General features: G+C 44.5%; 1 protein-coding gene across 2 annotated transcripts in view; it reads right to left on the bottom strand.

Moving 5' to 3' along the window:
- HDAC4 (histone deacetylase 4) overlaps positions 1 to 12,627 on the bottom strand; it is a 176,608-nt gene that overhangs the window by 140,915 nt on the left and 23,066 nt on the right. For both annotated transcript variants that reach the window (XM_044302919.1, XM_044302920.1), the window contains exon 2: positions 6,402 to 6,575. In XM_044302919.1, coding sequence (XP_044158854.1) covers positions 6,402 to 6,423 — 22 coding nt within the window. In that variant the 5' untranslated portion in view covers positions 6,424 to 6,575. The remainder of the gene's footprint in view (positions 1 to 6,401; positions 6,576 to 12,627) is intronic.

Below are 12,627 nucleotides of genomic sequence, written 5' to 3'. Positions count from 1 at the left end.
AGCGTCTGCGTATCTCACTAACGCCGAGCATCCTGTGACAGGCCGCTGCGCAGCAGAAGAGACGCCTGCACCTGCTGACACTTCCAGGTCAGCACCAGTGTCGGGTGGCCACAAACAAAGTCAATGACTAGACTGAAAAACAACAGATGTAGTCAACTAATACTACATCGTACTAAAATAAAAACTAAGCCCCTCGAGTGAAGTTCCAGGAAATTGGTAAAGTTTGGCATGTAACCAAAAAGAAAGATTAAAGGGGCTGGCCACCTTTTTTTTTTAACAAACCCTCCTTCCTGGGCAGACCCCCCCCCTCCAAATCAGGTCAACTGGTCATATGACGGAACGGGATTTGGCTGCCGCAGTGTCAGAGTGGATGCTGACAGTGGGGGACTCGAGTGCGAGGCAGTCAAGGATGGGAAGTGAAAAAGCCTGGACCCAGCAGGTGGAGAAGGGCGCCGGTAAGTATGCTTCCCTTTTGCAGGTCTAACCATGAGTGGGGTTTGCCAAAAGCCAAACAAAGATGAACAACCCCTTTTAGGCTGTGTTCGCATCTCCGTTCGAGATGATCCGGCTGCGTGATCCAGTCTAAATGCCGTCTTGTCCAGCAGAAACCCAGCATTTATGCCGGAAAGCGGGCGGACCACCCCAGGACCACATTACAGTCCAGCAGTGAACTAGAGGTGTGAACACAGCCTAAACCATTTGGCTACAGTGTCAAATCCCTTTGGATACTCACAGCTACACAATGTCAAACAGAATCTGTATACCACTATGATCGACCATGTGTGTCTAACGTTATACTGGAAGTAACATTTTCACAGCTAAACCGTACGGCCTTAAAAATGATAAATTCAGAATAATATCTGCAGGAAACTATTTTATTCCCGGGTTCACTGATAAGGGAGAGCAATAGCAGAATGTGTACACATGATTTAAGAGCTCCTGCTCTCATTAATGCAGGAACTGGAATCCGCTCTTATTGCCATTATCCAGATAACAGAAGCTGATCTGCGGCGAGAGCAAACTCCACAGTGCTTCCCTGCAACAGGTGCCCGTCTACGTGCCAGCCTTGAGGGCCTTCGATAATGACGTTCAGCTACGGTCAGAAGGTGGGCTTATACAAATAAAATAAAAAAAATGCCAAAATAGCGCCGAGTGGCCAGGGGCGCTACATGCAGTGCATCCTAGTTGTACCCTATCCAGCTGCCTTCTGCTTGAGTTTGGACCGCACAGCAGACATATGGGCCATGCACTGCTACCTGGCTGCCTGTGTCCGTATTGTGGTCCACAAGGATGCAAAATATGGTCGTATACATCAGCCCTAAGATGAAGGTAGACAAAATACACTGTACCTGGTGCACAGCATTTTGTCCATGTGCTGCTGGGTGTCAGGCCATGTTCAAACGGCAAATACGTAGCGTATAGAGATGAGCGAACTTCTGTTTTAAGTTCGGCGTCTAAAGTTCGGGGGCGGGTTAGCGGAGAATCCCGATCTGGAACCGGATATGGATTCCGACTTCCGTTGTGGTCCGTGGTAGCGGAATCAATAATCGGCCATTATTGATTCCGCTACCACGGACCACAACGGAAGTCGGAATCCATATCCGGTTCCAGATCGGGATTCTCCGCTAACCCGCCCCCGAACTTTAGACGCCGAACTTAAAACAGAAGTTCGCTCATCTCTAGTAGCGTATTTCAGCACATAAAACGCTCTTATTACTCTCCGAAATACACGTCTAAAACCCTTGATAACAGTTTCATGGTTTCAATTACAAATACGCACGGCCCATGCTGGGTCCTTGCGAGTCAATAACACTTTTTGCAGCCGCTCTTTGTTCTAGCTAATAGATGGCTGTCATACAAGGCAGGGAGGGAGGATAGAGATAACTTTCTATTAAAAAACACTAAGGGGGCTAAGGGACACAATGCACCAGAATCGGTAAGAGGCAATAGTTCTTGCACATCACTTGGAGATCTATGCCCCCCCCCAAAAAATACATTTATGCCGGAATGGGAGCTTGCATAGATTTCTGGTCTAATGTGTGCCAGTTTTCTGGTGCACATGTTGTGCCAAGTTCTGAAGTTATCCCCTATCCGTAGGATAGGGATTAACTAACTGATCAGTGAGGGTCTTGACTCCCGAGACCTTCACCAATCCTTAGAATGTGGGATTCACTCCCTGGGTATGATGGAATGGCCGGTCGACACTGCTCCATTCATTTTCTATAGGACCACTAGAAATAGCTGAGTGCTTCCGGTGGTCCAGTAGAAAATGAATGAAGTGGCAGGGCACATGCACGACCTGCCTCTCCATCAGACCCATGGAATGGGACCCGGCCCCGCTCTCAAGATCGGCGGGAGTCTCAGCAGTCAGACCCTCACCGATCAGTTAGGCTACTTTCACACTGGCAGTAAGCCATAATGGGGACTGGCCAGAGATCCGGCACAAACACGGCAAACATGCCGAGGGGCAGCTGGACAAAAAATGCAGCGGGGAAGAAAAAAAAGAAAAGAAAAAGAAGAAGAAGTTGCCTTATTCCCTATCCTGTGGCTAGGGGAACACTTCAAAACTTGGCACAACCCTTTTAATTATTCCAGGCAGCAGAGGTCCACCTCCTCCCATCCACATTTTGTAAATATGAAGAGGGTAGCAGAGAAAAAAAAAAAAGACACGGAAAAGTAAATGGTGAGGATCTCTAGTGACATTTGGACGACATAAGAACTTCAACTAGATCCTTCACACATTTTCAGCTTTTCTTTACAAAGACAATAGCGTAAAAAATTCCATAAATCGTCACAATCAATAACAATATTCACACTCGCCACATATAATATTACTATGTCAGAAGTGCAGCGGACAAAAGAACGTATATGGTTAGTTTTAGTAAAAAAAATAAATCTGACCGTACAAATAAAATAAAAAAAAGGCATTATAATAAATGCCTCCAGCAATAAAGGTGTTAAATCCGCTGTATTGTGGTCCTTTTTATAGTTTGTATAGTAATAGTCCTAAAATCCCAGGATTTTTCAAAAACACTAATCTTTACATAAGCCACACCTATATGAAAGCATCTTGTCCCGACAAATCCAAAGGAAATATTCACTCATACAAGTTCTTCTCTCCCAAGTACTTTCCTCCAGCATAGGAAGAAGACAGCACTGCCTCGGGCAAGCAACGTCACTGGAGCCTCTTGGAAGAGGATTAGAAGAATGATGTTACTGCCTTGCTGGAGAGAAGTACAAGGGAAAAAAATAAAAATAAAGGGAGCTTTGAGCAGGGACCTTCTGTTCCGAGATGTCAGAAGGAGGATAACCACCAGCATGTACATAAAGGGGACTCAAACTCAGCCATCGATATTGGTCTAATGTCACTTGTATGACAAGATATGAATCAGCTTATTGCATACATAGCAATCCCTTACAACTACCACTATTGGGATCTATTGCTCTGTAGATGCATCAGCGTTTTGTAAGTGAGCACGCATGGCTGTGAGGGTTTATTAAAACCGTGCCTACAGACCCATTAGTCAATACAGGCAGTGGCTGAAAGCATATGCTCCTCTTAGCAACCCCTAGTATTGCTTTTAAACATCAGGAAAAATAAAAAAAATGAAACAGTGCAAATAGCTTGGATTAAAAATAAAAAAAATCACTTGCCGTTTTGTGTATACAGTCCCTATGCAGAGCTATGTGCGACTCCATGGTCACAGACTACAAACAAATCCTGGGTTTAGGGTGCCACTTATTGATCTGTGTCATCTTCTACTGTGTAAGTTAAAGGAGATCTCCGGGCTTTCTTAAAAAAATCTTGCTGTGTGATGGCCCGTGGGGGGGGGGAAGATAGTCTGCTCAGTACTTACCCCTCCTCTAGCATGCCACCGATGCTGCATGACCCGCATGGAAGAGTGCACAGCCGTTCTGAGCACAGTGGAGACTGGGGTATGTACTGACCAGACTTTATTCTCTACACAGGCCGGTGCTATGAAAGATATATATAAAAAAAAAAAAAAAAAAAAAAAAAAGCCTAAGAACACCTTCTACAAAAAGTGGGGACAGAGGGAGTAACACATGAGTGTGGGATCAGACTAGACAGGGCTCGTTTGTAGTCTGTGACCATGAAGATACGTAGATCTGCAGCAGAATGAGAGGAGACCTTCCACTGCAAAAAACTTCGAAAACTGGCCGGTCTTTGCAGAAGCATTCCTGCAAGGATAGCAGGGGTCCCTCACTGCTTTGGACTATAAAAGTTGAAAGCTGTGGGTAAAACCTGCAGCATAAATTGACATGCTATGGATTGAAACCCCAGTCTCTGGGTCACGTGGCTGTTGTAGCCAACGACTGGCTGCGGCGGCCATGCGACCGGTTTCAAAACTGGATGCTGACACAGGGAGACCTGAGGGCTGCAGAGGCTTGGATGGGCTAGTCCAAAGACTGCACAGGTCTCCTGTACAGCGGAAAGCTGCTCTCACATGAGAGCGAGGCTCATGATCTGCCAGCAAGGATGGGCAGACGCCCTGATCCGGGCCATTTACCCCTTAAATGCCTCGGCCAATAGCAACCTTGGCATCTAAGTCGTTTAGAGGAAGGGAGGTCCCTCTTTTAGGCATGAGCACCACCACAAATACGCTTTTCCATGAAAAAAAAAAGTTGTAAAAATAAAATTCACTCCACGTATTGTCACATTTGTAAAAACACACTCTATACAATTATAATGCAAATTTAACATGCACAGTGAACATTTAAAAAAAATAAAATGTAATAAAAAATAAAATGCCAGAAAAGGGTTTTTTTGCGCTCGCCAAAAAAAAAAAAAAAAAAAAAAAAAGGAATGCCAATCAAAAAGTAGTATGCACCCAGAAATTATACCCATTAAAGAAGTAGAAGTCCCACAAAAGAAAGAAAGAAAAAAAAAAAAAAAAAAAAAAAAAAACAATCACAGCTCAGTAGAAAGAAAATCAAATCCTGGGCCTTGGGATGCGGCCATGCAAAAAAAAAAAAAAAAATATATATAATTTAGATATAATTTTTTTTTATTAAAAAAGGGGGTTTAATTGTACAAAAACTTTTTTTTTTTTGCAGATCTAATTTTATTTTTACAAATGTCGCAAAAATTGCTACGTAAGAAACTAAATGGCAGTACTGATTATTATTATTTTTTTCCCTATCCTCCCTTTAAAGAAAGAGTTAATAAGATAATAAAATCAGAGAGCTATATGAACCCCAGAACGACGCCATTAAAAACTACAACTTGCCCTGCACAAAACAAGCCCTCAAATGGCTACACTGACATGGAAAATAAAAAAAATAAAAAACAAAAGGGCGATAAAAAAAAAAAAAAACGCTTGGTCATTGAGACACAAAACAGGCTGGCCACTAAGGGGTTAAACCTCTTTAGGTAAACAGTGTTTTTATTCACTGACAGCAAGCGGTAAGGAACTGAAACACAAAGTACATTGTAAAAATACTGAAGGTTTCATTATACAGCAAGACGACAAGAAAAAGCATCAAGTGCCTGCCTGGTTGCATTGAATTTTCCAGAGACAGAAGTAAACGCTGCAGAGCGGGCGGCCTACCTCGCTGCCTGTTAACACGAGGGAAGGGTATAACCAATCTTCATGAAAACAGGGCCGATCCGCCACAGAACAGCCAGTTCACCGCCGCCTATAAATAGATATTGTTTCATCGCTCTCAGGATCAAAAGGCACAGAGCAAGCAACGAACAGAACCTAGGAAAGGCATTATCACAAGTCAGCCATCAAGTAAAGCTTGGGATTCTCACGCCAGTCTGAAAGCACTAGCTAAAGCTTCGAAAAACTGCTGACATCCTCCTAAATTATCTCTACCCCCCCCCCCCCCCCCCCCACACACACACACACCCCTCATTAAACCTTTTCAACACCAGATGGATTGACCGAATACAATACAAGCCTGGGGCGGGAAACGGTTAGGGCATTCCCTGCTCTCCATTGTTATGGCGAGCCTAACGGGCGGCCCAATTTATTATTCATCGATGTACAATGGAGAACATAACTTTTACCGAGTTTCACGTGCGGAACAGGGGGGTGCGACCATTGGGTCTGGAGCTAATGTGGCTCCTAAAGAGAAGCACAAAAACACGCTTAGGACCTCAGATTACAAAAAAAATTAAAATAACAAAAAATTCGCCAGATACCAAATGCATTCAGCATATTTCCAGCCATCTGTTCACTGTCTGTAGGTGGGACGGCACCGCGGGCACAGGGTTTATTATTCTACCAGGCGCCATGCTACTAGAATTGTGTTTAATTCATGAACGCTACGAAGCGCATGTGCAAAATACCTGAAAGCGACACAGTTGTTTGACACAACAATAAACCTTTGATCCATTTTCCGGCAATTCATACTTTATTTATTTTTTAATATACCTGGATGAGTCTGGGAGCTCATGTCAGGCCAAGAGGAGTCTTCAAGGAATTACAACCAGATCCAACGAGCAGGAAAGTGGCTAAGGGAAAGTACATGAAAGAGCCACCGCAGGGTGAAGACAATCCAGGATCGCCAACATGAAGCCACTAGAGAGGGTTTCCAAATGAGACGACCTGTAGAGGGAGAGCAGAGGTTACCCAGACACCAAAGAAGTCAATGCACCAGGGATCTGCAACCTTTAGCACTCCGGCTGCTTCGAAACTACAACTCCCAATATGCACACTTCTGGGAGTTGTAGTTTTAGAACAGCTGGAGTGCTGGAGGTTGCTGATCTCTGATGTACACCTTCAACAGTGGTTGGTTGAATGCTTATTCGGCCAACCCCCACCCCTTTGCCATGTATATACACACTTGGTCCTGCAGAGAGGAGAAAGCCACAGCCATACACAAGTCAGGCATGCGGCCTATCTCCCGAAAGAACAAAAAGGATCGGGTGCTGAAAGTGCCCCGATACACATTAGATTGTTCTTACCAAAATCAGCAGGATTGGCCACCAGCAGCCTCATGTGTACAGGGGCCATTCGCCAACATTTACACAGCATACAGTCTTCGGCGCACACAATCAACATATCTACAGGGCCTCATTCACCCAACGGAGGTGAAATGCGTACCATTTTTGGCTAAAATGTGTCAATATACCATCCGTATACCACACACACACACACAGGATAGGGAATAAGTGTCTCTTCGCCTGGGGGATCACGCAGGGACCCCTGAAACAAATACAGAGGAAATCCCCTATGAGAGTGGAACAGATGTAGTATCACGTGAGGGGCCCTAATGAGTGATGGCCTACCCTGTGTGTATGTATACACAGATAGCCGCCAGTCACTGGTTAGGACCGTCCACTGGGCTCCTTATCTCAGAATCAGAGATTTAGATGTATAAGATACAAGTTATACTGAAACTTTTCCTATAAAACTCTATATAAATCTGCTCAGCTCCTCCTGCTCTATGGCATGAGGCAGGCAGCTTGCGGTGTATTTTTATACTGCAATTTGCGGTCCGCAGCACGGGCACAAAGCCCTTACGCACAAAGCCCAAATCTCAGAGCTAACCTGAAGTTTGCTGGTTATGATCGGGTTATATTGTAGATCGTCATGAACTCATACAGACGACCAATGTTGTTGACTAACATGTCAGTAGATACTAAGGTACTGAAATTGTATTCATTGGTAGAGGTCCAATACAAATAGACACTAAAAAAACATCACTGCCAGGCTTCATGCACATGACCGTGTCCATATTGCGGTCTGAAAACCGCGCATCCAAAAAATAAGGATCGCTTTAATAGGTCCGTAGTCTACATTTTGAGGGTGTATCCTTTTTTCAATCCGATAATTTTTATTGTTTTTAAACATTTTACAAAAAGCAAGAAAACATTGAGGGCGCGTCCTATCTCTTTGCGGATCAGACATACAACGTGCTCAGAACACGTCCTATATTTGCTTGAAAAATGTTCGCAATTTGTGGACCGCAAAATACATCGGGTGTACGAGGCATATACAAAATTCTTGCTGAACTACGGTATATGAGATCTATTTACAGGATGAAAAAAGTTTGCATTGAATATCGCAAATGAAAAATTATAGCATGTAAAGCCAGCCTAAGCAAGCAACAGTCATACACGCACCATAATGAGATATAAAAGAAAAAAAAAAGTCATAATCCATGTCTAAAATAAAAAGGAAAAAAAAAAAACTTCTATTCAAAAAAAAAAAAAAAAAAAAAAAAAAAAAAAAAAAAAAAAGCAGCTTCTAAAACGGCACAAAGCACCAACGCTAAACAAATAATTACGCATTGGCTGTTTGGTACTAGAAATTATATAGCTGCAGCACAAAATGTATCAGGTTTATAATTACGGGTTACAAATAATTAATGCAGCATTCTTGACGAGGCGCCATTTCGATTGAATGGAAAAAATAAAAATAAAAAATAAAATAAAAGGAGCATTTTACAGCACATACACACAAGCATCTCCGCAGTGCTCCTGCCCTACTGGGCCAGTAAATATTCAGAGCTTTCACACTGTGACACATACTCAGGACCAAATTACCAACGACTATCACTGCAGTAAAAATCTGAGAAAGAGATATTATATGCGAGCCTGACAAATCCATTCAAAATGGAGATTTCTTTGAATCAAGAGGAAATCTTGTGGATCGGGCTGCAAGGCTTACTACGGTTTTAAATCAATTATTTAAAAACGATGCTTTTCATTGAGATGCACACACTAATCACTTGGAAGATCAGAAGGACTCATTAGTGAACTGAATCCTAATTTAACATTTTTGCATCATTTTATGGTTTATATTTAGACAAATCAGACTCTTAAAAGGGGTCGTTCACCCACAGGGACTTTAACTTCCATCTGAAATAATGGATCTCAAACAGATTCCAAATGTGGATAACAGACGCCCAGGATATACCGTATATATATTTTTTTACAAAATCAATTTTTTACATTTTTTTTCTATTATTCTGACGAATCAAAAGAACGGAGAAATAATGGGGATGTGATCTCTCCCTTACCTGATCCCCTTCGTTGCTGCCAAGCCGGCTTTTCCTTCGTCAAACCGGATCACATGACTGTTGCAGCAACGGTCACACGTCACCCATGCATCAAGTGACCCAGTGCCATATCTGCTGCGGACAGTCTCTTTAGAATGACTAGACACTAAAAAGAGGCTTCCAATTTATCACAGTGGCTGGAAGATAAATTTGGTACACCTTTAGGCCTCTTGCACGCCCCGTTGCCGCATTGCGGAACGCATTTGCGGCTCCGCAATACATGGGTGCCGTTCCGTGGGCATTCCGTATCGCGGATGCAGACTCATTCACTTCAACGGGTCCGCAAATCCAGAGATGTGGAATGGTGCGGAACAGAAGCACGGAACAGAACCCTACGGAGTGCGCTTCTGTGGGGTTTCGTCCCGTACTTCCGTTCCGCAAATAGATAGAATATGTCCTATCTTTTTGCGGAACGGCCGGATCGCGGACCCATTAAAGTGAATGGGTCCGCGATCCGCTGCAGGCTGCCCCACGGACAGTTCTCGTGTATTGCGGCCCGCAGCACGACCACAGGGCGCACACATTCGTGTGCAAGAGGCCTTAAAGAGGTTTTCCAAGATATTTCAACTGATGACCTATCCTCAGGATCGGTCATCAGTATGTGATTGGTGGGGGTCTGACACCCGGGACCTCTGCTGGTCAGCTGTTTGAGAAGGCACTGGTGATCGCAGTAGCGATGCAGCCTTCCTCTCAGGTCACCAAGCACAGCGCCGTACATTGTATAGAGTCTGTGTTTGGTATTGCAGCTCAGCCCCTTTCACTTCTATGGGGCTCAGCTGCGCCTAAAGTCTAGACCAGGGATCAGCAACCTTCAGCACTCAAGCTGTTGTGAAACTACAACTCCCAGCATGCTCTTTCCACTTGTGTGGGAGTTTATAGTGCAGCCAAGCAAGTGTGCATGATGGGAGATGTAGTTTCACAACACCTGGAGTAGTGCCGGAGGTTGCTGATCCCTGGTCTAGACCAGTGATAGGCAAACTGCGGCTCTCCAGCTGTTGCAGAACTACAACTCCCTCCCAGCATGCAAAGACTGCCTACAGCTTTCAGCCTAAAGCAGGGCATGGTGGGAGTTGTAGTTTTGCAACAGCTGGAGAGCCGCAGTTTGCCTATCGCTGGTCTAGACCATGTGATTAAACATAGGGAAGGCTGTGTGAAGGCCGCTACGCTACTGCTGAGCGCTAGTGCCTTCACAAACATGTGATCGGCGTGGTACGGTTTGGTATACCGATCTCGAACAAATTAACGGGGTTTTTCCCAAGATGTTTATACTGACGACCTACCCTCTTGCAGAGGTTATTTGCATCTGATTGGTGGGGGTCCCACTCCCAGCACCCTCGCCGATCAGCTGTTCAAGGCACTGGTGCTGGCAGTAGCACCGCGGCCTTTATGCAGCTTTTACTAGGCCGTGTGATTTCACGTTCGTCGCACTATACAATGTACAGCCGTGCATAGAGAAAGCAGCGGTGCTCTGTGCCTTCTTACAACAGTTGATCAGCGGGGGTCCCAGATGTCGGACCCCCCACCGATCAGATCAGTATGAACATCTCGGGAAACCCCCTTAAAGACATTTGTAACTTTACACAACCCTATTGGTTTGGCTTACTTTTCATCAAAATTTTGGATCAAATTGGCGCATCCAAAGTCACACCGTTTCCTGCAAAGCGATGCAAAAAGTGTCTAAAACACATAATAAACCTGATGCAAAACATGTTTACCACTCTGAGGTGTAAATGGAGATAGCAGATTGAACAAAACTGCTTTGTATACAGGGACATCAGACAGTTCTTCTACACTGAGGTTTTTTTTTTGTTTTGTTTTTTAATCCGGGGTACTACAATTTCTAAACGCCCCTCCTTTGAGTCCCCTCCCTCCAAAAACAAAAAATAAACCAAAAAAAACCACTCTGGGCAATAGGTAGAACAAACAGAATGATGTCTGCGATCAACACACATGGCGCAAACACATTACCGCCTGTTTTGTTCTAGGGGAAGCATTTACGTGGTGCCGTGTAGACAATGTCACCAACTCATTACATCTCTTTCACAAGTGCTGGATGATCTGTAAACCAGCCCGGCTCTGCCCACTCACCATGAGAAATGTGCACCTCGTCTGTACAGAAACTTCACACCGTGCCAAATAATTATTTTGAAGGTTTAAATTGCAGCCTGTCTGGGGGGGAAAAAAACTGGATTGAAGCAAATAGTTTTTGGTCACCCTGGCAACCGGTTTCGAGAGCGGAATATAGCGCGGTGTGATTCCAGCCATTATTGAACGCGATCATCCAACTGCAGAAGCTCCCCGGCAGGGAGACGAGAAAGCTGGGCCCGCTACCCACACAAGGACGCTGGGGCATCGCCCCCAGTGTAGAGCACTCGCAGCAGTACAGCGCAGCATAGCCTATGCCCACTGCTGAAAGTCCGCGATTCTGCAACCTACAGACCAAGGAGGTCCTGATTTCTGAACACTTCATCCTACAGTTTGGGAACGGTATTATTTTCCCCAGTATGAAGTTACCAGTGCGACTCCAGTAACTTTCAGCAGTCTGCTTTCACCCCAGCGACCCATTATCTAAATTATAGGAAGTTAAAAGGGGCTGAAACCAGAAGTAGCAGAAGTTCGTAGCGGGTGTTTTTAAAGAACATCAAGTCGGTAGGTTTCCAGCACTTGTCATCAGGACACACACGACCTGTCGTACTGTCCGTACCTTTCCAGCTATAATCCCCCGCTCGCCAAATACTAATCATCACAATTTCAGAGACAATGAAGGAACCAGTGCCATCAGCTGCACCATGGAGACACATGTCAAGAGAAGACTTAACCGGCAAGTGACCCTTCGCAGAACATTTCCACCCATTACTTATTTACACAAGGATACGATCAGCGCCCACGCAGAAACAAGCGGCGGCCACTGAAATGTTAAAGAGGACCGGGCAGCGCTGCTGACTTGACTGGTTCAGTAAACACTTTTAGTCCACATGAAATGACAAATTCTGAAGCACCTTTACTTAGACTGCACCTTTGTGCTGTTCCTCCTATTACTCCTACTAGAAATTTAAAATGAATTGACAGCTGGGTGTTACCAGTTGGGGGGGGGGGGGATGTCCCTGCAGAGTCTGACGCTGGCCAATCAGTGTTGACATGATCAGACTGGGAAGGGAGATTTCCAGTTGGAAGAACAAAAGAAAGGAACAATGCAGAGTAATTAAAATAAAAAAGTAAGTATTACTTTATAGTTTTTATTAAAAAAAAGCCAAGTCAGGAGAGCTCATCTCCTTTCCAATAATTTAGCAAGTGTTTGCATAGTAGGAGTAAACTTGAATTCCAAAATTTAAAAGGGGTCGTGCAGTGGTAGGATATTGATGACCTATCCTCAGGACAGGTCAATATTATCAGATTGGTGGGGTCTGACTCCCAGCACCCCAAGGATCAGCTGTGCAAGCGCTGCTTCCTCTTTAAAATTACCTGCGCGTCGTCTAGCGATGCAGTGTAGTTACAACTGCTTGTACCATTCAAGTGAATGGGATGGACAATTGTAATTATACTGTGCCGCCACCGATGTGATATTGATGACCTATCCCAAGGATAGGGATCATC

This window comes from Bufo gargarizans, chromosome 8, assembly GCF_014858855.1.
Source record: "Bufo gargarizans isolate SCDJY-AF-19 chromosome 8, ASM1485885v1, whole genome shotgun sequence".
In the NCBI taxonomy this organism is placed as follows: domain Eukaryota; kingdom Metazoa; phylum Chordata; class Amphibia; order Anura; family Bufonidae; genus Bufo; species Bufo gargarizans.
The sequence above is the reverse complement of the archived record's forward strand: the minus strand, read 5'-3'. Positions and strand labels throughout refer to the sequence as shown.